The 25,273-nt window shown below is 32.7% G+C and overlaps 1 protein-coding gene across 2 annotated transcripts in view; it reads left to right on the top strand.

The window, feature by feature from the left end:
* The window catches only part of LOC139527654 (dentin sialophosphoprotein-like), a 51,159-nt gene extending 32,830 nt beyond the window's left edge, over positions 1-18,329 (top strand). For both annotated transcript variants that reach the window (XM_071323186.1, XM_071323187.1), the window contains 4 exons: positions 8,184-8,363; positions 11,001-11,021; positions 11,997-12,201; positions 15,218-18,329. In XM_071323186.1, the coding sequence (XP_071179287.1) occupies positions 8,184-8,363; positions 11,001-11,021; positions 11,997-12,201; positions 15,218-18,080 (3,269 nt within the window). In that variant the 3' untranslated portion in view covers positions 18,081-18,329. The remainder of the gene's footprint in view (positions 1-8,183; positions 8,364-11,000; positions 11,022-11,996; positions 12,202-15,217) is intronic.
* The last annotated feature ends 6,944 nt before the right edge of the window (positions 18,330-25,273 follow it).

Here is a 25,273-nt window from a genome sequence, read left to right on the forward strand (position 1 = left end):
TGTAGTTGATTTTATTTATCTTTTGATTGTAACAATGTTTATTATTAAATTAAATGTAAAAGAAAAGTCGAAGAATCTTTTAACTTCAGAATGGCAGTAACAATGCAGTTTGAGCAATCAAAATGTCGTTCCGTAATTTACCACAAAACCTTGATGCCCCAATTTCAATGTCTCCTTTAAATGATTTCATAGTTCCCAGAAATGTTTCTCTTTGACCTTATACCAACAGCATACAACATTTTGATAAAGTAACAGAGTTAAAAGCTATGTGTTCGTTGATGGTGGTATTTTGGGCAACTGTTTAGTTGTTATAATCTGCAATTCGATAATTTATGTATTCTTGTCCTTCAGTTTTGCTAATGCGTTTTGTTTATATGCTTTTTTGTGTTTCTTTGTCATGTTTGTTACATATTTGTTTGTTTTTAGTAAGTGATTAAGATTATAACACAATGTTGGCTGCTGTATATGGCATGGTATTGGTTGCAAAAATTCGATATTTTTCATTTAAATGCAATATTTTATCTTTAATTGGTATATTTCTTCATTTGAATACAATGATTTTTCATTTGAATGGTATATTTCTCATTAAGATGCAATATTTTTTATCAAAATGGTATAATTTTTCATTTAAATGGTATATTTTTTCATTTAAATGCAATATTTTTTATTCAAATGGTATAATTTTTCATTCAAATGGTATAATTTTTCATTCAAATGGTATAATTTTTCATTCAAATGGTATAATTTTCATTCAAATGCAATATTTTTATTCAATTGGTATAAAAAATCATTTACATGCAATGTTTTTTATTCAATTGGTATAATAGATTTTTATTTATATGCAATAATGGCATTATTGGAAATTCTTTGACGTCTTAAGGTCAGATTTGCAACAACGTTTGTGATTGGTTGATAATTGTTTGGATTTCTCCCCTTTCTTTCTAAATATGAGGGGGGATAGGACCTTTATCGGGACTCCGGGATCGGGTGTTTTAAGCTCGGGATTTCGGGATTTACTCCTTCAGGATCCGGGAATTCTTTTTTTCAAATTTCGAGATCCGGGATTTAAATTCGGGACCTCGGGATATCGTGTTTTTAAGCCCGGGATTTCGGGATCAGGACCCCTCCTACCTCCCCCTAAACATGGGTGACCAATAATTATAAAAACGCTTCAGAATATCGCCCCTCTAACTTAATCTGGCGTTCTTGCTGTTGTATTAAAATCTTGAATCCCAACTTGTATTTCTTTTGCAAAATTTTCGATGGTCACAACGTTCGGGCCACTTTTCAAAAACTTCCATTGTATATAGATATATATGTAAGTATACCTTTTTTAAATAGATTAGACTTTAAATGGTTTTACACTAGTAATTTTTTAGGTTCTTTATAGCTTTTTGTTCGGTTTGAACCAAGGCTCCGTGTTGAAGACCGTACTTTGATCTTTAGTGGTTTACATTTACAAATTTTAACTTGGATAAAGAGTTGTCTCACAGGCACTCATACCACATCTTCTTATATCTTTATACAACGTAAACTAGACGTTTCTCAGACTGTTTTCCTTTTTTTTAATCCTTTGCCGCGCGTTGTGTACTGTTTGATAACTCAATCTGGAAGAACAAGATTTATTTCAGTTCTAGTTGTTATTAGCTTTGAGCAAATTTCCAGTAATTGCAAATACTCTTATGTGGTGCTTTTTCTATTGTCTTAAAATTCATATTTTTGTGTGTGTCTCGTTTCGATCTTTTGAGTTAATCTAATTGCAACTGATTGTACAGGTTGCTATTTTACTGTACTTTAACACCACTGTCCCAGATTCGGGATGGATTGAGTGCTCACAAACATGTTGTACTGTTACACCGCTGTCCCAGATTAGGGGAGGATTTGGGATCCCGCTAACATGTTTAACCCCGCCACATTCTGTATGTATGTGCTTGTCCCAAGTCAGGAGACTGTATTTCAGTGGTTGCCGTTTGTTGCTTTGTTATACATATTTGTGTTCGTTCATTTTTTGTACATAAATTCGGCCGTTAGTTTTTTCGATTGAATTGTTTTACATTTGTGATTTCGGGGCCTATTATAACTGACTATGCGATGTATGCTTAGCTTACTGTCGAAGGCCGTACGGTGACTTATAGCTGTTGATTTCTATGTCATTTGGTCTCTTTTGGAGAGTTGTCTCATTTGCAATCATACCACATCTTCGTTTCTATATCAACCCTGCCATATTCTTTATTTACCTGTCCAAGGTCAGGAGCCTGTAGTTTAGTGGTTGTCGTTGGTTCATGTCTCAACTCATATTTGATATTTTGTAAATTGTTTTGTTATGTATTATTAAGCTGTTAGTTTTTTTGTTTGAATTGTTTACATTTTCATGTCGGGCCTTTTATAGACGACTTTACAGTATCAGGTTTTTGTCATTGTTGAAGGCCTTACGATTGTCTATAACTGTTTACATCCACTTCATATTTGAACTTATTTGCAATCGCATTCCATCTTTTCGTTTTTATATTATATACCTGACTTCTAAACTCATGTTTTCATGAACAAGCATGAAATATTTGTCACTGGGTGTTAAAATTAGCAATATACAATCAAGAGCCATTTTATATTAATGTAATTGTTCGGGTGAGGGATAGAAGGATTTCATATATGAATATGGTTACCTGGTAAGAGCTGAAAAATAGGCATGATTAGCGACAGATTGAAGTGAATAAAAATGCCTTCCCTTCCCTTCCCTTCCCCATCCTTCATTTATATATTTAAACTGACCATCACGGAATAGCCCAATAGTGTTGAAAGTAGCGTTAAACACTAATCAATCAAAAACCCTTCCCCAGAATATCAAATAAGTGTCCCTTAACGGTTATTGTCCGTGTAGTTCTTATATTTATCCAGCTTATCGTCCTACTGTCATACCATAAAAAACGTTTATAAAACAGCTCACATTCTAATATATCTGCATTCATAAATTTATTTAATTTCATTTAGACTAAACGACGCCATGTTTGTTATATACCTCTGCCGTCTTAATAACCTATCAAAAAAGAAGAGGTGAAAGAGAGGCAGAAGGTCTTTCAAATGCAAAAAAAAACACCAGAATAGACTTTTTCTGGCTCACTTCCGAAGAACAAAAAAAAAACGCGACCCATTAATATGTTTTTAAAAACGCCTTGACCCTACCTTTTCCACCCCGAAAATGGAATTATCAAATATATAAACAAAACATAGATAAGGGGAGGGACAAAACCTATAGATAACATAATAAAGAAATGATGAAATATACAGAATAAGTTGATTGATTTTTGGTTGCCTTAGGTCCAGTGGCAAATATGTCACGTATATTAAGGACAAATATAATAAATATCACAGGATAAAGAATACAGTGAAATGGTAAAAACTAAAAGATATAGAATTATAGAAACGGTATTTGATCTGATCAGATTAATTATGTATTATTATTTCATATTAAATATGAACTTTTATGTCAAATGTTTTATTTGCAAAATGTATTTTTTGCATTTTATGATTTTGAATAAATGACCTTTTTTCGTCAGTTTAGTTTTTATATCATATAGCAAATCAAGCTCAGACTCTGGCTTGTGTATACATAGTATGTTTATGGTATCTAGCTGTCTGTCTTAAAACCAATTTTATTTGCTAATTGAAAATTAAGCGGAATAAAATAATTTTAGACAGCAAAGAAGATAATTCTGTTTTAATTGGTTATTACTAACCGACTTAAATAAAAGAGTCAGCTATTAATACTGTAAATGTACGATGTCTCTAGTCTGTTCAAAGGGTCAGAGTGTCCTACTTAATTAAACGATAAATTGTTGAAATTAGATAACATGTTTTCACGTGCAGGGAAATTTCACTTATGACCAATGCATGATTGGATATCATCTTTCTTATTGGTCAATGATCTTGCGGGTCAGTACGAGTTCACGTGTAAGTGTATTGTGGTCACTTCCTTTTCTCATCAGCATTTGATGTGTTAACTTGTGATTCTTATCAAACAATTTGTTCAAAATTCCCACCCACATACCGCCCTTAATGTTATCTTTTGAAGTAGATATGTATATATGTTTATTTATGGGGCAGATTTTTCTCCCCACCTTTGCTATTCTTTGTCATTTATTCAATTGACATGATATTAGTTGATGTAATTTCGTATTAATTATGTATTATTATTTCATATTTAATATGAACTTTTATGTCAAATGTTTTATTTGCAAAATGTATTTTTTGCATTTTATGATTTTGAATAAATGACCTTTTTTCGTCAGTTTAGTTTTTATATCATATAGCAAATCAAGCTCAGACTCTGGCTTGTGTATACATAGTATGTTTATGGTATCTAGCTGTCTGTCTTAAATAGAATTATAGAAACGGTATTTGATCTGAAACCCTCCCCTCACACTCACATCATAACCATTACTGCCAATACTCGCATATATACATCTCTATACAAATATCTAAATTTACCCCCCCCCCCCCTTTCCCCCCTAAGACACCTAGGTTTTTTTTATCCGCCCCTGTTATATGTGTCTTATTATATACATTTCGTACGGGTCTAGATATAGCTAAACGTACAATCTTAAAATTTGTTGGATACCTAATTATATTATATACTGTATCACAAAATAAACTTATATACCCCCTCCTTTCCCAATGCAGTGTTGAAAAGTAAATCATTTAAAAGTCCTTAAGATAAAATATGTTTTGAAATATGCTCTGCATACTTATTTAAGCAATGGCATATAGTAATTATTGAACTACTGAGGGGCTTGAAAAAAATCTATTTAAGGGATTCGGAGATGAGAACAGTAAAAAAAAAACTCAGCAACGAATTCTAAATGTAAATTGATTTGCGGCATAATACATGAGAACACATATTATAGATAGTATGAAATATGAAGTTCACGCCTCATACAGTGAAGTCCTATGTCATAGGACTATTGTTGTAACATGGGTTAGTAACTGGTTCCAATTTATCCTGAATTGTCTTTATTAAAGAACTAGTTCCAGAGTATAACAGCTTATGTCTCTACTTGTCACGGGGTCTCTGGTTCTGCTGTTGTAATTAAGAATTAAGTGATTTGTTTTTCTTCATGTAGCAAAAAAAGAGGTGGCTTATAGTTCAAATAATTATAACGTCCTGGAAGGCTTTTTATTCTTTTTTCATGTTTGCCCTCCTGCAACGTCTCTGAGGATCAAGAAAAGTAAAAAATAATATACATGTAGCACAAAAGAACGTCATGATAACATGTAGCTGGACTTAGAGGGGAAGCAGGGGGGGTCTATAGCTATGTATATATTTTTTTATTTCAATGTGTAGACTGCAGGAGAGTTTATTCAGAAAGGGTTTTTACACGGGGGGGGGGGGGGGGGGGTTAACTTCCTATTAATAAGTATACGGGGAAGTGTGCCCAAAATATGGGTCATAATTTTGCGAGATTTTATATAAAAATGACCCTCCTTTTTAATGACATCCTATATTAAAATGCATTTACATTTGATAACTGTATATTGATTTGGGGTATGATCTACATATATATCATATATAAATATGCTATTGAGAATCTTACATTATTAATGGTCAATTATTATATTAAATTAAATCAATTCATTTGAAAGTTCATGAGTTAATGCTTAGTGAATGGGTCATATTTTAAATATTGCATATAAGTATAAGTCATTCTTTCTTAAATATTTATATAACTATAGGTACTGAATATCAGTGAATGTTATATTAAAATGGGTACCCCCCTCTTCCGTGGGTTTTTATTAGAGATATTTTTGCAATGCACGCAGGCATCTGTTTCTATCCATGAACAAGTTGTGTGTCAAATTAATTATTATTTTTTTTTTTTTTTAACGTGGATAATATACTTTATTGCACTCTATTGCTGTTAACAATTTACTTAGTGTACAGCATTGCACTAAGTATCCCTGATATATTAGTTATTAGGTATCCAGGGAGAATATCTAATAAAAGTAAATTGATGTTACATTACAATGTTACAATATTTTAAATGATTTCATGTTTACCGGAGAATATTTCACTTCCGTCCGATAGTGTTTTTTAATATTAGATAAATGTGCATCGTTTTGCCATCATCATCTTTGTGATTTGGATAAATTTAATTCACAATACTTAGACCGTTTTGTCTTATTTAAAAGGTAAGTTGATCATAATTTTCGTGATGTTTTGAATCATAATAAAAGTGTAACTGTTAACTTATTTGAAACCTGTTGTATTTTAGACTGATGTATCTAAACTACTCGGGTTTAATTAAATTAATTATTATTACTTGTCATTCGCATTTTTTGCTCTACCTGGCCATTATTGGCATTAATTGCCAGTGCACGAACTCGCACAAACGCCAGATTTAGTTAGAGGGGCGATATTCTGAAGCGTTTTTTTAATAATTTGTCACCCATGTTTAGAAAGTAAGGGGGGAAATCCAAACAATTATCGACCAATCACAAACGTTTTTGCAAGTTTGACCTTAAGACGTCAAAGAATTTCCCATAATGCAATTATTGCATATAAATAGAAAAAACTATTATACCAATTAAATAAAAAACACTACATGTAAATGATTTTTTTATACCAATTGAATAAAAATTATTGCATTTGAATGAAAATTATACCATTTGAATGAAAAATTATACCATTTGAATAAAAAATATTGCATCTAAATGATAAAATATACCATTCAAATGAAAAAATATTGCATTTAAATGAAGAAATATACCAATCAAATATAAAATATTGCATTTAGATGAAAAATATCGAATTTTTGCAACCAATACCATGCCATAGCTGTACCCCTATTTGTGACAATTTTACCTATCATATCTGTTTGTTTTGTTCACACATCGTTGTCAATATAATGGAATTTAATGCGACTGTCATACAAGCTAGCTATAAAACCAGGTTTAATCCACCATTTTCTACATAAGAAAATGCATGTACCCCGATACGAATATGACAGTTGTTATCCATTCGTTTGATGTGTTTGAGCTTTGCATTTTGCCATTTGATAGGGACTCTCCGTTTTGAATTTTCCTCGGAGTTCGGTGTTTATGTAAATTTACTTTTTGATTACAATTTTTCAAGGGTTTTAATTGGTTTTAGGTGATCAGCAGTTGAAACATAAACAAATATTTGGCTTATGTTCTGTTTATTATTTTTACTAGAATGTCAGGGGAAAAGGTGATGTATATTAAATATATAAATAATTAAGTGCGCTTATAAATAAGCAACTGTCAATATTTTTTGTAAAAGGTTACTTTGTTTGTATATATTACTTGATTATAGAGAAAACAAAAATTAAAATAGTGCTGACATCTTGTAAAATATTTTCTTTTCCGTTCTTCACCCTATATTTTGATTTGACGAAAATTACACTGAACGATTTTTTTTACGACTGGACAAAACAGAAATAACAGACGATGATATTTCGAAAGATAGATAATTGAAAGGTTATTGTTACTCCCCTATCAATAAATGTTTTGAGAAATGATTAGATGAACGTCTTACAAATTTGATAACATTTCTACATTGATTTTTTATAGAATTGTTTTTGCAAAGATAAACCGAATTTTTAACAATGATTTTGCTTTCATCTTATAGAGTTTCGTAAAATTTGGGAAAAGATTTACCTATTCATCAAATTCAACAATATTACAATATTATGAGGGTTTTGATGGGCTTTTAACAGTTCGAAACAATAGTTCTTTTAATTGATACATATGATGAACAAAACGTTAAGTAGTACTCTATTTGCAGAAAATAATGAAAACAACCGCTATACATTTCTAGAGTTCGAAGCGCGTTTCAAAATTTGACTTCATCAGGAACGTACAAAGCCGAATATTTGAAAGCCAAGTATGTACAAGAATCGAAGATGATGAAGAGCTATTTGATCAAAAAGGAATTACAAATTAAAAAATGTCATCTCATGTCAACTTTTACTGAGGGAGTTGAAACCTTAGTTTCCTTATAATTTCTTAAAATTATTATGAACGAACAATATGAGAAAGGTTTGTAATGAATAATGTCAGTACAGGTGCACTGACTAATGAGATGCTGATATCATCAAGGACTTATTGTTGAAAAGTACTAGTATCACTCAAGTGCTGTAAAAATGAAAACAAAAACGTTGTAATTGTAGGTTATAGAATAATATATTATAAGTTTGTAAGCGCCTGGCCAAGTAATATTACAGTGGACAACACAACTCTTCAGCATACTATAACAGGACTTGACTTTGATACATATTACTATGTCGGCGTGACAGGATTTACTAGTTCGGGAGATGGTCCAGTGACAACTGACACCAATAAAACTTTAGGTTAGTTATTTTTTTTACAATAATGTAGATGAAGGATATGGTATATCACTTCATAACAGAAAATATTCGTAAGCTTTTGACAAAACCAACAAAGAAACATTGCAATTTCTGCAATCATCTCAATGTGAAAGAGAGGCCTCTAACACGGATCATAAGAGCAAACTTTAATGAAAGTTCATGACAAATGAATATTTTTCACCGGATGTTTGTGATACATGTCAATTACGCTAAATCTGTGCATCGAAAAATACAAATTCGGATAAAATCAACAAATTACAGACTATAACATGTATAAAGGGCGAAGAAATTTAACAAGTACTGTTATAATTTGTCCAACAACCTACTGTTATATACAGTAACCATATCCAACCAAACAAACAAACAAACAAACTAAACAATACAAAACAATACAAAACAAACAAACAAACAAACAAACAAACAAACAAACAAACAAACAAACGAACAAACAAAAACCAAACAAAATCATCGTTCAGATCACGATGTATCCCCGAGGGTATCACCAGCCCAGTAGCCAGTACTTCGGTACTGGCATGAAAATACGGATTTTTTTGTGTTATTAAAATTTGATGTTACAAAATGTTAGAAATTATCATAAATTAAGGAATGTATATCCCTCATGCAAAGCTCTGATTCCTTTTACGGATTTGGCTATATTTTTTGGACCTTTTTGATTATTGCTCTTCATCTTTTATATAAGCTTTGGATTTCAAATATTTTGGCCACGAGCATCACTGAAGAGACATGTATTGTCGAAATGCGCATCTGGTGCAGGAAAATTGGTACCGTTAATGTTATTATATAGCTTGATTGAAGATAATATAAAGTCTACAAATCATAAAAAAATAAAAATTCAAAATCCCGAAAATTTCCATGTAAACTTATTGTTCTAATGAATGAAATAAATCTATTTGATTTACATTTATTGATACTTTATTCTGAGGGAACATGATTTATGCATTGAACTATATTCATATACTGCTAGTACTCTTTTGATTTTTTTACTTTTGTTTTTTTTTATGTTATTAGTATATATCTATTGAGTTACCTAGTTGCAACTGATTTTTACAGTTTGTGTATATATTGTGCTAAGAAAAACACCACTATAACAGATAACGGAGGGTTGTTGAGAGCTCTCAAACACGTTTAATCTCGCCACATTTTTTAAGTGTCTGTCTCCATTCATGAGCCTGTAATAAAGCGGTTGTTGGTTTATGTTTATTAGATTTGTTTGTTTGGGTGGGGGTGGGGGTGGGGGTAAAGCATGCTACACAGAGGAACAAGTGATCATTAAGCTGGAGTTTCTTATGACAACATGTCTGGTTATTTGGAGGAAAAAAATCTATTCTTATGGGAACGAACCGTGCGTATTTCCTTGTCGACCTCTTCTTGTTTTTATATGAGTCGTAGTTCATTCAGAAATCGAAGATCAAAGAAGCCAGATCATTTAGTTTCACATTCAGAAACATTGACAGAAATTGTTTTTTTCTGTTTCACATAGAATATTTTCTACGTGTGTCCATGATGGACTCTGTCGGGGATATAGTGAGCGGTATCACTTGTAAAAAAGACGTCTACTTAAAGATGCAAAACGTAGTATTTTTTGTTTTACTTTTGAGAAAACTGAACATCTGTTGTTTTATTTTGAACCAGTCTATGATGAATAAGGGGCTGTGTGGATTATACGCCCATGATATAGTTACCCAACCACAAAACTAACCAAACGATATTAAGAGGGCATCATAAGTCTTCAACCATCCACGAACAAAATGTTAATGCGTGAAATGGAGAAAAGTATAATATTTTTTTATAATTTATATGACTAGTGAAATTAAAAAAAAAACAAATGTATAAAAGATCACAATTTCGAATAAGAATGAAGCCAATATAATTTTCATTTTTATCAATTATTATAACGAACGGTATGGATTTTGCCCTCAATTTTCAAGACCGTACGGCGACATATATTTGCTAACATGTATGTCAGGTGACGGTCGGTTAGTTTTTTCATTGGTAAATAACCGCGGGCACATAATATATAATACTATTTTGTATTATGCGTTCATGTGTCATTTTGTACTCAAAATAAAATAGTTTTACTAAAATGTATTTCAATAGTTGTATATTGGCTGTTTATTTTTATCGTTACTCTTCCTTCATAAACGACATCAACTACATTTCTGAACCATTTCGAATATGAAGTAAATCACGACTTAACAAAGCCATGACACCAAATTTTCGGTAATCTTAGATTGTATGTAAGAGTAGCTATGTTTCCAACGAAACGAATGGAAAACAACCGTCATATTTCTGATTTGGTACAGATATTTGCTAGCTTACGAACAGGGACTATGTCACAGGTAACGACAACAATACTTTTTTTCTTCTTATAGTTCGTTTCTGTGTGTGTTGCATTGTTGTTTTGGTTTGCTGTTGCGCTTCAGTGTTTCTTTTGTTTCGTTGTTTTCCTCTTATAGTTGATGTATTTACCTCAGTTTTAGTTTGTAACCCGGATTTGTTTTCTCTCAATCAATTTATGACTTTCGAAAAGCGGTATACTACTGTTGCTTTTATTTATCACATTTTACGGAATGCAAGATTTTTTATTTTTTATTTAAGGTTTACCGACCAACCCACCTGGTAAGTATCAACTTGTGATAAAAAGCAAAATGAAGCTAATAAGTAACTAACTAGGTATGAATTGGAATAGAAATATTCATAACGGAATAACATTATTCAAATTAGTATAAAAATGGTTTTAATTTGAAAAGTTTAAAGATTATTCTCTAATTTTGTGCTATTTTCACATTTCCTTATTAAAAATATTTCTCATCACTAGTGAAAAATCTGTTCTCGGCAAAGGATTAGTCGAAATTTGATTATGACGTCTAAATGTTTTGTTTTCTTCTGAATTTTCCTATTGTGACGCCATGAAAAAAGGCGGCAATGCCTGATGATGTCGCATATAAAGAACACAAGTTTCTGAAATCTTTGAAAAAGAAGGATAAAAATCATTAGGGAAACAGATTCCGACACTATAACTCGTATATTACGATATTTTCCCACTCTCGACAGTTAAATTTTAGTTATTTAAAGAGATCGGCAAGCTGGAGAAATATCGTAATACACGTGTAGGAATCTATATTTAAGTCATCCCTGTACAAAGATAATATAATTTGTTACAAATGTACTAACACTTTTTAGCAGTGAACACATAGGCTCTATTTCAATGGCTTTTTAAAATATATAAAACTTATAAATGATACAAGGCTTGTCATTGAGAAAGGCACATGCACATTTCAACTACACAAAAAGTGTAACTCAAATCAAATCAAATCAAACATGCAGCCAAATAAATAACAAATTAAGTATTGAAACCGATATATTTCAAAATACTACACCAAATCTATCAAATGCCATCTATATATATCTGTTGGTAAGCAAACCTCCGTGTTTCGAATGATTTTAATCATGTACGAAAATATTTTTTTCCCTAAAGCAATATATGCAAAAAACATAGAAAAACTTGTTTTGTACAATCAAACCATACACAAAAAATGCATCAAAAATAGAAATTTTATAATCTTGAATACAGCACTTTATTTCATTTTACAGAAACGGTGACAAGATATTATTGTTACGAAGCTGTTCCTGGTATCCTTGTTTTTGGTTGGGATGAAATGCCATGTACCTGTTATGTTGGACTGATAGGGTTACTGCTTGTCTTAAATTTTATATTTTGTCTTTGTTGTTGTTTCCGCAAAAAGTCAGACCCTGAAGACGATATGCATTCAAGAGGAAGAAGAAAATTTCAAAGAGAGTAAGTGTAATCACATAGTTGAAGACGAATTATAATGCAACAACGTTCGTAACGTTCAATTGTATTGAATAACGTACGTCACCAACTTTCATAGCATCAATTAAAAATTGATGTAACGAAAATGTTCGCGCAAACGCAAACGACGTATGACAGATTTTAAATGTAAGTTTCGATGTTGTTGTCTGTCAGTTTCATTAGAATGGAGACAGCAATATTATATTTAAGCTCCGCCGGAATCAATTGGTGCTTTGATGGTCGCCAAAAACCCGTCTACCCGTCGACAGTAACTTAATTTGTAACCATCAAATCACAAATTGAAGCATTCAGAGCTAAATACAATACACTCATCTCCTAAGTATTCGATTGAAATATAACTAAGTAAAACGATTATATAAAATAACTCGTCAAAGATATAAAAAAAAAACCAACAACAACCGAAAATGATAACAAAAATATACAAACAGAAAAAAATGAGACGAAAGTGAACTGAAAGGATATTAAAACAGGTTTTCAAAAATAATGTTATACTTAGTCTAGAAACATACCAAACCATTATTACAAATGAAATAAGCAATATTATCGGCCAATCACAACCGCCTTTGTAGAATTTTACGGAACTCAAAACAAAGGCAACACTTTGATTATGTAATTATTATATAAAACCCAACAAAACAAAACAAACAAACAAAATCATTCTAAAATGAAAAGTGTGATGAAAACTTATTAAGTCATATACTCTACTCGTATACGTTCATATCAAATTGTATTTATGAAAGGCAAACAAATGTAAGCATATATGATATTCTAGTTTAGAATCTTTGATATTTTGTATAAACCAATCTTAAAATGATATTTAACATAAGAATTTAAATTGCTTTAGTAATAATTTTGGGTTGTGTTTCAATATTGTTTTATTTGTTTTGTGACAAGATGAAAAGCTGACATTGAAACAGTATGAACAATTTCCCGGTTACTTGTGTGCAGTAACGGGTGTTTTGATATTTATGTATATGTAGAAATTTACACAGAAAACTCAACTTTATATTTTCTGTAATCGTTCAAAGACATATAGTTCAAAACGTCAGAGGGCATATTAAATAAATAACAACCAGCTGTTTAAGGTGAATTTTGCCTTATTAACATGCAGCGTATTTATCAGGAATGTATATATTTTGAATTACATCCCATCTGTTAATAGTATAATAAAACAAAATGGTTCACGAGATAGTGTTTATGACAGTTGTCCTATATTTGTTGTCATCTGTGACATAGATGACACATACTGTTAAAACAAATAGTGATGGCATCCTTAAGACTTGTGAACGTATAACTACTACTACAATGACAACTTGATCACTGGGAAACTTTGGTGTACGTAATAGCTTCCCTGCATTCTCTCTATAAGCGAAATTACCATAGGAAACACAATTTCGTGAATTTGATATCAACTTGGAGATACAAACTCAATATGCAGGCGCTGATCGAATTTTGCTTCACAGAAATTGAAAGTTCACAAATTAAAAACGTTTGTTGTAAGGTTTACTTCTCCGCAAATTCATATGGTCAATTTCTCGAAATAAGGATAACATACATGTATATCATTTAAATCCAGTCAACTATGACGTAACGGCTACGGGGTAGATAGATCTTTCGATATGTATCATCCTGTAAGATATACTATAAACAATTGATATTCAATAATGTTTTCATTTAAGTTTACTTTCTGGCAACAACCTTAACCTGTACGATTGTGAAAACAATCCAAATCAATTTAAAAAAAAAAATTTAGATCATAGAAACCAACTTGACCAAAAAGAACAGCCAACTCCGTCTAAGATAGCCTTAGCTGCGTTACCGACACAGTGATAAACATATGACGAGATATGTAAATTCACCGTTCTTTTCATTTTCTGGAACACCGCTATCAATTGTGCTTTTGCCCATTTATTTTAAGCATATACCTAAAACGTTTGGTCTAGATAATTTACGTATAAGCACAACTTTATACTTTTGTTATCTTTAGACGTTTAGACAATAAAAGAAATGTAAGCGTGTTAAGTAAATCAGATATGGTATATTGAAGTTAACAAATAAATATTCTATCTATATCAACATATATTTGGTAAAAATAGTATGAAAACAACAACGAGAAAATTATCAAAGATACTGCACTTATTATCTAGCAAGGTTATCTGTATCTAACAAAGAGCGTGTTTTATCCTCACGTTTGGTCAAAATTATCATGCAATTAGATTCAATATCCTTCTATTTTGGATTTGTTTCCGCTAAATTGATTTATGACTATTGAACAGCGATAAACTACTGTCTTTGTATACTCCAAACTGCGACACCGTTTTTAAACACATATGCTTTCCAATGTCATCTTGTTTACACAAATTATGCATCTAAAATTCCATTGATAACATTTGAAAAACAAGTAATCAATGTCAAAAGACAATGTTGACGTTTACCATATAAATATTTATTTTTGGCATTCCCCCATAGACTCAAGGCCGTAATCTCTTCCTTTTTTTTTTATTAACTTTATTATAATATAAGAACGACAAAAACAAATTAGGGTCGCCATCATGGGTTGTTTAATTGTTATGTCATGTTTGTGTCAGAGATGAAAACGGATATCTACCAATTGTTGGAAAAAAAAATTTTTCAGAATGTTTCAGTAAAAACTTAAAACGCACGCATATACAGGTGTGACACGGTATGACTATTGTTGCCTTTATGATTGAATTTTGCAACGCCAGTTTTTTTCATCAGAAAATCCAAACTATGTTCCCAAAACTAACATCTACATTCATTAAACAAATATACAAATTTGACATGAAATATTTTAATTGTAGTGGTAATGGTCGAAATGATTACAATGACGAGGAAAGATTTTTCAGAAAACGCTAATTTGGAACAAGCGAATAAACAACCAAATTAGAAAAAAATATCATGTTTTGAGGGAAAACATCAATCATACGCATTAATAACATAACGTCTTCTACCTTTCTAGAAATTCGGTCGCACCTTCATATGACACTGATAGCTGCTACAGTCTTGATAATGAAGACAGAAAATGGAAAGATCGTGGTAATATCACAGCACGTGACATATTTATAACATCACCAAGTCCTAGTGAATATCCGCCTGACTATTTTGACGATTCAATATTTCCACCACGTAAAATGACAATTATGCCAAGAGTAGGTAAAAATATAAAAGCTGAAAACAAAGCAAAAGACGAGGAATACTACACTGACTCAGGAGAAAGAAATAATGCTGCAATTAAAGAAGACGATTATGATAGTGTATATCATTCTGATGAATCACCCCCTATAACACCAAGCACAAAAAGAAAAATTAAAGTCGAACCACTACAGTTGTCAGATCTGGACGACAAAATTCAAACTAAGTCAAATAAACGAGTACTACCAAAAAATTCCAAACAGATAAAAGAAAAATCTACTACTGAAGTTAACACAACCAAATCAAACGACGAAGATAATATGCCAAAAGAGGACAGGTCTCGAAAGAAACAAAGTGAAGACAAGAAAGGTTTAAATACACGAACGCCTTCTAAAAGCCCTTATCGTTCACCAGGCACACAAAGACAACTAAGAGGGAGTCGAAAACCCAAATTCAGTACTTCATCTAGCGATTACTCAGATGACGAGCTTTCCTACAACGAGAACGGTTTAGGACACAATGAAAACTCTGACAGCAACACAGAAAGTGATCACAATACATCCCTCGAAAATGAATCTAAAACAGAAACAAAACGTAAACCCAATTTACAAAATGTACATGCCTCGCAAAAAAGTGATAAACGTAACGTCACCGAGAAACTGCCTTACGATATGGAACATTCACCTCATGATCTCGATCAGTTGTTTTTGTGCCGTTTAAGAAACCCACCTAAGATGAAACGTGTTGCATCAGACATAATAATTATGAATAGAGGCATGAAAAATATGCAAAACAGACAACTACCTAAAAACAATAGTCTTCCTGAATTCAATGCACACCATAGTAATGATTCAGGGCATAATGATAATTATGAACAAATCGATAAACAAAATAGTAGCGGACAGCCAAAACACTTTGGTAATTCCAAGGAATACCCCGATAAAGATTCAGCTAACACAAACCGTGGACTGTCCTACGGCAATTATGACGATGTAAATCAAGATAATCACGACAATTCTGAAAATACATATAGACGGCCAGACAGAGTTGTTAACATCAATGTTACACCACAAAATTCTGACGAAAACAATCAGCTTCCGAAAAAGCTAAATTTAGATAATCTTAATGGTAAAGATTTAACAAGAGGAATGCATAAAAGCATGAGTGCTCCAGATTTTATAAAACAAGACAACCCATATGATTCAATGTTAGACAAAAGGGAACAAAAGTTTCGAAACAAAATCCATGGTATATATGAATCACCTCAGATAACAGAAACAGCCGATGATTTCAAGGCACCAGATTATCATCAAGAAAATGGTGCACGTCGCACGAGTCCTTCACAGCTTAGGAAAATGGGAGAGCCAGATAATCAACCCAGGTTCAATATATATCCTGTAAATGCAAGCGAGACGGGAATAGAAGGTGAAAATGAAAGAGATGAACCAAGAAAGCAATCGCGACCCGGGAAGAACATGGAATATCCAGAAATAAGAGAGCCATTGTATTATTCGGCTGTTCCAGGTATATCAGACGAATCTGCGAAGAATAGGGAGGGTCCTAAACCAGGGACGCAATATCAGGACACAAGTAACAATAAAAACCATCAATATGAACCGACGTTAAACAAAAGGCAAGATAAGCTTCAAAACAATTTCAATGACATGCATGAATCATCTCAGTTAACGGAACCAATCGATAATTTCAAGGCACCAGGTATTTATCAGGAAACTGTTAAACGTCGCACGAGTCCTTCAAAGCTCCAGAATAGAGGACAGCTAGATGATCCAACCAGGTTTAATATATATCCTGTAAATGCTAGTAAGGCAGAAAAAGCAAGTGAAAATGAAAGAGATAAATCAAAAAGGCAAACACAACCGGAGAGGAACATCGGAAATCTGGAAAAAAGCGAGCCATTATATTATTCGTCTGTACCAGCTGATATATTATCTAACGAAGCTGATAATTATAGAGAGAGTCCTCACCAGAGGACGCAATATCAAGATTCAAGTAACATCAAAGACCAAAACCAAGAAAATATTGGTAAACGAGTACGTACTATGATTAATCCAGAGGAAGACTTTTCTATTCCTCGAACAAACCATGATGCTAATAATGATGTAATAAAACCGGATAAAGCACAGCCCAATAGAGGAATACTAAAGAAATATAAAGGATCTGAAGATACTCCAATCCAAAATGACAACAAAAGAAAGGTTAATCCAAAATCTAAAGCTCCGAATCAACACGGTAAGGATTCTCTCAACGATTCGGCAGTGCCAGGCATATCAAACGAAAGTGCAAGATTTCGAGACAGTCCATTCAGGCAAGATAATAAAGACCCCTATAAAACAAGCAATGGAAAACATAGAAACGATTATGCAGATGATAGGAAACCACAAAGTTCTGCTGAGGAACGGCAACATCAGTCAGCCAGGCCTTTTAATGACGAAACTTCAAATATGCCGACCGGATTTGATTATGCACCTAGTAAGACAGCAGAAAAAAATGTAAATCCACCAAACGAGAAACGTAACTTTAATAAACCTTCCGGTTCAAACAATGCTCCTAACGACACTCCAGAGCCTGTTGATTTAAATGACCCAAATATAAATGTAGTAATGAAAATGTCAACTTATCAAAAAGTACTTGATTTCATTAACTTGCTGAAAAAACCGAAACCAAAATAATCAAAACTGTAATGAATTTATAAGTTGTGTGTATGAATGTTTACAACGTTAAACTTGAACAATGATAGTTTTCTTTTAGAAGAATTTAATCCATCCTGTGTATTTTAGAACAAATAGCATCATTTGAGAGTTTAACATTTATCATTGATACATTACAACAGGTGCTTTGGAGATACTTGATTCATTGTCCTCATATTTCATATGCAATACATTTGCTAAAATAAATACAAGTTCGAAAACATGATTTAATTAAGAGTAATTTGCCTTTCTTGTACACAGCACTAGTTTCTTGAATAATGTTTATCATGTGCTCTTTATGTTGTATCTTTTCAAAACACATTTTGTATAGTTACAATGTTTTGTCTATTATGCTTATTCTAATGTTAATTACGGCTATGCATAGCGCCTTACATATTACGACAAAAGCTATTTCCGATCATCGCATTCCATTAACGTTTGTTAAAAAATATAACATACTACGGTATGCTCATTAATAATAAAGGATATTTCTTCATTCTTAAAGATTTGTTTTAATTTCTTTAGAAACAAGGGCAGACAAAATTACCTTTAAAATGCAACTGCACATATCTTAGTCCTTTGGGGTTTTTTTTTTTCGATGTTTCCAGATTGTATATCCTTGTTCAGTCGTGAATCTGATTTTATAACGTAAATGCTTTTAGTATATTCTCATTTACATAAAATTCATAATGCTTAACCTGAAAGTTGTACTAAAACGTTGACAACGTCTACCTTATGAAAGGTCCTTTCGAACCATTGCAAAGATAATCTTTATGCTCTTCTAAATCTGTACAGTTTACTCCTGGAATTATAAATTACTTGATAGAAATCTGTTTGTCGTTAGTTAAGCATTTCTTCCTATTTTTTTTATAAAGATTTAAGATAAAAGAAATATTCACATTACAAATATCAAAATGTATGTCCGTTCAAAGCATTAATCTGAAATTTGCTTGACTTCCAAGACAAATATTTCACTCATAATCCGGATTAAAAATTATCATTTGAAATTTAAAGAATTTTTTTTATAATTACATGGGATCTAAATTATTAGTTAAAATTATTTTACAACACTTAATAACAACAGTGCATTTTGTTTGGTATGTTTGGTGTGTTTAGTATGTTTATTTTGTTTTCTATATTGATTCGTCACTTTAAAATTACTTGATGTATCACAGAAGGCGAACATATATTGTATATTTACATGAAAATAATTATACAGTTTAAAAGTATTTGGATACATTTTCTGAAGAGTCGATGGCGTTTCCAAGATTTTTGTCGGGCCTGCAACTTTTGTTGCAGAAAGCTCGACATAGGGATAGTGATCCGGCGGCGGCGGCGGTATTAGCTAACTTCTTAAAAGCTTTATATTTAAGCAGGTTGAAGACCTGGATGCTTCATACTTTGTATATGGATGCCTCATGTTACGAAGTTTCCGTCAGTCACATGTCGAATGTCCTTGACCTCACTTTAATGGTTCAGTGACTACATGAAAAAAAACTTAAAATTTTTTGTAATGTTAAATTCTCTCTTATCATAAGTAATAGGATACCTATATTTGGTATGTGCGTACCTTGCAAGGTCCTCATGTCCGTCAGACAATTTTCACTTGACCTCGACATCATTTCATGGATCAGTGAACAAGGTTAAGTTTTGGTGGTCAAGTCCATATCTCAGATACTATAAGCAATAGGTCTAGTATATTCTGTGTATGGAAGGACTGTAAGGTGTACATGTCCAACTGGCAGGTGGCATCTGACCTTGACCTCATTTTCATGTTTCAGTGGTTAAGTTTTTGTGTTTTGGTCTGTTTTTCTTATACTGTATGCAATAGGTCTACTATATTTGGTGCATGGAATGATTGTAAGGTGTACATGTCTAGCTGACAGGTGTCATCTGACCTTGACCTCATTTTCATGGTTCAGTGGTCAATGTTAAGTTTTTGGGTTTTGGTCTTTTTTTTTATCTAATACTAGTTGCAATAGGTCAACTATATTTGGTGTATGGAAATATTTTATGATTTTTTTTTGTCAGTCGCGCAGGTTTTATTTGACCATGACCTAATTTTCACGTGTCATTACTCAGTGTTAAGTTTTTGTGTTTTGGTCTGTTTTTCTTAAACTATAACCAATAGGTCAACTATATTTGTTGTTTGGAAGAATTGTTAGCTGTGCATGTCTGCCTGGCATGGTTCATCTGACCTTGACCTCATTTTCATGGTTCATTAGTCAATGTTTAGTTTTCTTGGTTAATTAAGTTTATGTGACAGTAGTAATAAAGCTTTATATTTATGACTGTCAACATAAAGTCAATGATTAGAAAAGAAGGCGAGACATTTCAGTGTGTCCACTCTTGTTGTCAATTTGGTTAGAAAATAGTGTTACAAAAGACAAAAGCGAAAGCATGAACTGAACCCATTAAATAATTTATCTATGATAAATAACAAACACGATCCTTAATTATTATAAATATTACTGTATACTTTTACATGGAATTAGTATACATATATGTAGATGGTGTATGATTGCCAATGTGACAACTATCCACCAAAGTTCAAATGACGTGAATGAAAGCAATTATAGAGAACCGTAAGGCCTTAAACAATGAAAATACTCATATGGTCGGCTATGAAACGCCCCGATAGAAAATATAAGATAATTCAATTGAGAAAACTAACGGCCTAATGTATAACAAAAGTTATCAAAGGTACCAGGATTATAATTTAGCACGCCAGACGCGCGTTTCGTCTACATAAGACTCATCAGTGACGCTCATATCAAAATATTTATAAAGCCAAACAAGTGAAAAGTTGAAGAGCACTGAGTATCCAAAATTCCAAAAAGTTGTGCCAAATACGGCTAAGCTAATCTATGCCTTGGATAAGAAAATCCTTAGTGTTTCGAAAAATTCAAAGTTTTGTAAACAGGAAATTTAGAAAAATGACCACATTATTGATATTCATGTCAACACCGACAACCACTGAACTATACGTGAGATCTTGGACAGGCACATACAGCATGTTGCGGGGTTCAACATGTTTGTGAACGCACGAACAGTGTTGTAACAGTACAACATAAGAACAAACTTAGACGTGAATAGGCACATAAATACATCCCTAAAAGATTTGAGACGTCCTTAACAGTCAGAGAAAAAACCTGACTATGCCAAACTATCAGTATCGGCATATTGTAGTACCATAAAGGTGCATATGAATAATATTTAGCATGGTTTTAATTTATTGATAACAAACTCAATATTAGCCCCAATAAAACAATATTTTGAAATTTGATTACACCATCACAGTTAAAATTAAGTTTTTACGGGTACAGCCAAACTTGTAGACCAAATCTTTGTACCTACTTCAGGTTTTCAGTTATTTGTTGTAAAAAAAAATCCCTGACTTAATAATTTACTTCTAATACTATATTATGAGTACCGGAGTACTGGCTATTTGGTTCGGGTGATACCCTCGGGGACTAACAGTCCACCAGCAGAGGCATCGACCCAGTGGTAGTAATAACATTAACGGTACCAATTTTTCTGCACCAGATGCGCATTTCGACAATACACATCTCTTCAGTGATGCTCGTGGCCAAAATATGTAAAATCCAAAGCTTATATAAAAGATGAAGAGCTATAATCCAGAAGTTGGCATACGATACAGTAGAGATCCATCGTTGATTTTTTCCTAAAATTTTGATAGTAGGTCAATTTTAATGTGTACTTTCCAAATATGAAAAGAAAAAAGTACCTTCATGACTTACTTTTTGGGATAATTTGGTTCGAAATTTGCATATTTGGAAGAAAATTCCCGAAAATTCATAAATAATGACTTTTAAAGAAAGTAACAATACTTTTGAACAAAAAGTCATAACTTAACCGGGTTTTTTGTAAAACGTTCCCTTGATCCATGGCATCTACATGCTGAAACAAGTTTATGGTTAAACCAAATTATCATTTTCCGGATTTAGGTTGATATATGCGAAATAAAGAAATTGACCATATTTTTGCGTCTTTTCGGAAGTGCAGAAAAAAATTGATCGTTGATTTTTTCTTGTTTTTTTCAATAAAAGCCATATACCTTTTAATTTTGTTACGAAGTCTGTCAGTATGGCGCTAAATTACGTTATATATAAAGTTTTAATCGCACCAACGTCGTGTAATCATTCCCGCCGTACACGACTATGCTGATAGGAAGGTATTTTCCAAAGCGTTGATACATATCATAAAAATTCATAAGATGGTTATTCGTAAAATCGCTAAACATTTGTGCTAAACATGAGGCTAAACATTTACGAAACGGAATTTGGACAGGAACCTTTTCATAATAAAAAGAAAAGGATATAAAAAAGGATCCCAGCAGATTACTTTGTCAGATGTACGGCAAAACTGAAAAATCTGATAGAAGTATACAGGTGCAGCTCCGTCCGACATTAGTTTTAAATTGCTTCATGTACCGAAAGAGGATAGCCAACATTATTGCAAAGAGAATAATATTCAAGGATGTCTTTATCAATAGATAAGTTGCATTACCTTTCATACGGCGTAACTGTATGAATATTGGCGTACTTGTTTGTCTAGAAGTAGAGCTATATTGAAAACACTTTATTTGTTCTTCTGTCCGATCGTCTAACTATAATTATGTTACTTTTCTCAGAAACAACGCTACTGCATGACTTCATATTTGCTCATCAGCTTGACAGCGACGAGTTTGAACGTGTGTACACTTTCTGATCTGTCTGTCTGTCTGCAATTAGTACATACATTTTTCGATACTTCAATTTATATCTCTCAATACATTGAAGTACAAAAGGGAGATGCTTATACAAATAAGAAGACGTAGTATGATTACCAATGAGGCAAATCTCAACCAGAGACCAAATGACAAAGACGTAAACGACTATAGGACATCGGACGGCCTTCAACAATGATTAAGACCCATACCGCATAGTCAGCTATGAAAAGACCCTACATGACAAATGCAAAACAACTCGAACGGGAAACTTACGGCATGAGTTAAGAACAAAACGATGAACGAAATACAAATATGATATACAATAACAAACGACACCATTGAATTGCAAGACCTTTTAACAGCATGTGAACGAACGTTTCTTGTTTTGGTCTATAACATCCAGATTGATATATATACACAAAAAATAAACCAATTAAACAAACTAACGTGTGACAATTCTGCATCTGTTGGCAATATTTTGCTTAAATTCAAAACAAAAACGACACCAATGTAATTTTTTTAAATCTTTTTAACGGAATTTTATTGACACCTTTTCTACATACACATATAATATCATATATTTTTAAAAAATCAATTAAACTCTGCAGTTTTGTTTATGTACCAAGGCAAGTCCAGAACAGGATGAGAGACTTCTTTATTTATAATTTTATTGACGAGTAGGGGTGTTGTACGACCTTGTCCACCCATGAGGGTCTCGCATATGCAGTCGGTTTTGTTATTTTATTGATTGTCTATTAAATTCGGCCGTACAATAACAATTCACCATTCAATTTGCAGTCTGTCCAATGCTATACAAGAAGAAAAAAATAAAGACACAAACTCTTTTGATTCTGATTATCTTTCAATTCAAGATAGTATTATTAACTTCATTATCAATGAATGAAAATGAATGTTCTCGTCATGAAAAATATTGCATAGCTGTACCCCACGCCGTATTAATGACTTTTGTGTATGGATTTCAAATCTTCCAACACTAGATCCGATTCGGCCACCTTACGCGCCATATATTTTGTTAAATTTTTCTTATTAATCACGGGTTCATACGTTTTCTCATTTCTTTTAGTTTCATTAAAATAACATGTTGATATCATAAATGTTCAATTAAATATTTGCCGCTGGACGTTCGTTAAGTAGCTATTAATAGATATAGGAAGATGTGGTATGAGTGGCAATGAGACAACTCTAAATCCAGGTAACAATTTATAAAAGTAAATCATTATAGGTCAATGTACGGCCTTCAACACGGATATTTGGCTCACACCAAACAGCAAGCTATAAAGGGCCCTAAAAATTACTAGTGTAAAACCATTCAAACGGGAAAACCAACGGTCCAATCTATATAAAATCTATACTCATAATTAGCTATTGCAGCTTTTGTCATGTTTGTGCTGATGTCAAAAATAGCAGGTCCTTTTGTTCCGTAATGTGTCTTATTTGTTAAAATGTTATTCAGCATGTTACAGTTTACGCAACGAATAGTAGGATAGCTCCGAAATCCTTGCAATTTTTCTTTCTCTTAGTACGTTGAGCAGATTCCGTTTGGCCATACAGTTTTGGCAGTTATACTAGCGGATCCAGGGGGGGGGGCTGGGGGGGCCCGCCCCCCCTTTCGCGGGAAACATTTGGTTGATTATATATGGAATCAATAAAGCATGACTGGAGTGCCCCCCCCCCCTTTAGGTCAGTCAGCGGGCCCTCCTTTAGGAAAAGTTCTGGATCCGCCACTCAATGACAGTGCTTTTGCCATACTAAAAAGCTCCACAATTCTTCTTCCGTTTTTCTATGTTATACTGTCAGAACTCTCTTCTGTGTCTTTTACCTTTTCTTCAATTCGTCATACAAATTGTATTTGATTTATTGTTGTTCATCTCCAGTATTTCCTTTGATCTCACTGCTCTTCGGCGGATTTCGCCGTCTTTTAGAAACGACATAGCCGCTTTTTTAGCAGGTACTTTTTTTAAATTCGCGCAACCTGATTATGACGACAGTGAATATTCCGCGAAAATATGACTTTCTTTTAAAGCGACTTCGCGAAATGTTAACGTTCTTATTAGAAACATCGCGAAATTACAACGTTCTGGTTACCAACGTCGAGAAAACAACACGAAAAGTTTTGAAAACATTATTATCTGCCCCTGCTACTGTATCGTATTCCCTTAATTTATAATAATTTTTTAATATTTTGTAACAGCAAATTTAATACAGTTGGAAAGCAAGTCCTTGGAAACGTCCGTTGTCGTCAAGCTTTATCAGCAACAATAGCAGGGGGGATTAATTAGGTGGCGTTACGGTCGTCCGTAACGTCAAAAAGTCCGCCAAATCAATCGGCTAAAAGATTGACGTTTAAAGTATTTTTTGCAACTTGTCATGCTTTTATTACAATTAAATTTTAAAAGAGGTAGGGCCAATATGCCGGGGATTT

Source organism: Mytilus edulis, chromosome 6, assembly GCF_963676685.1.
Source record: "Mytilus edulis chromosome 6, xbMytEdul2.2, whole genome shotgun sequence".
In the NCBI taxonomy this organism is placed as follows: Eukaryota; Metazoa; Mollusca; class Bivalvia; order Mytilida; family Mytilidae; genus Mytilus; species Mytilus edulis.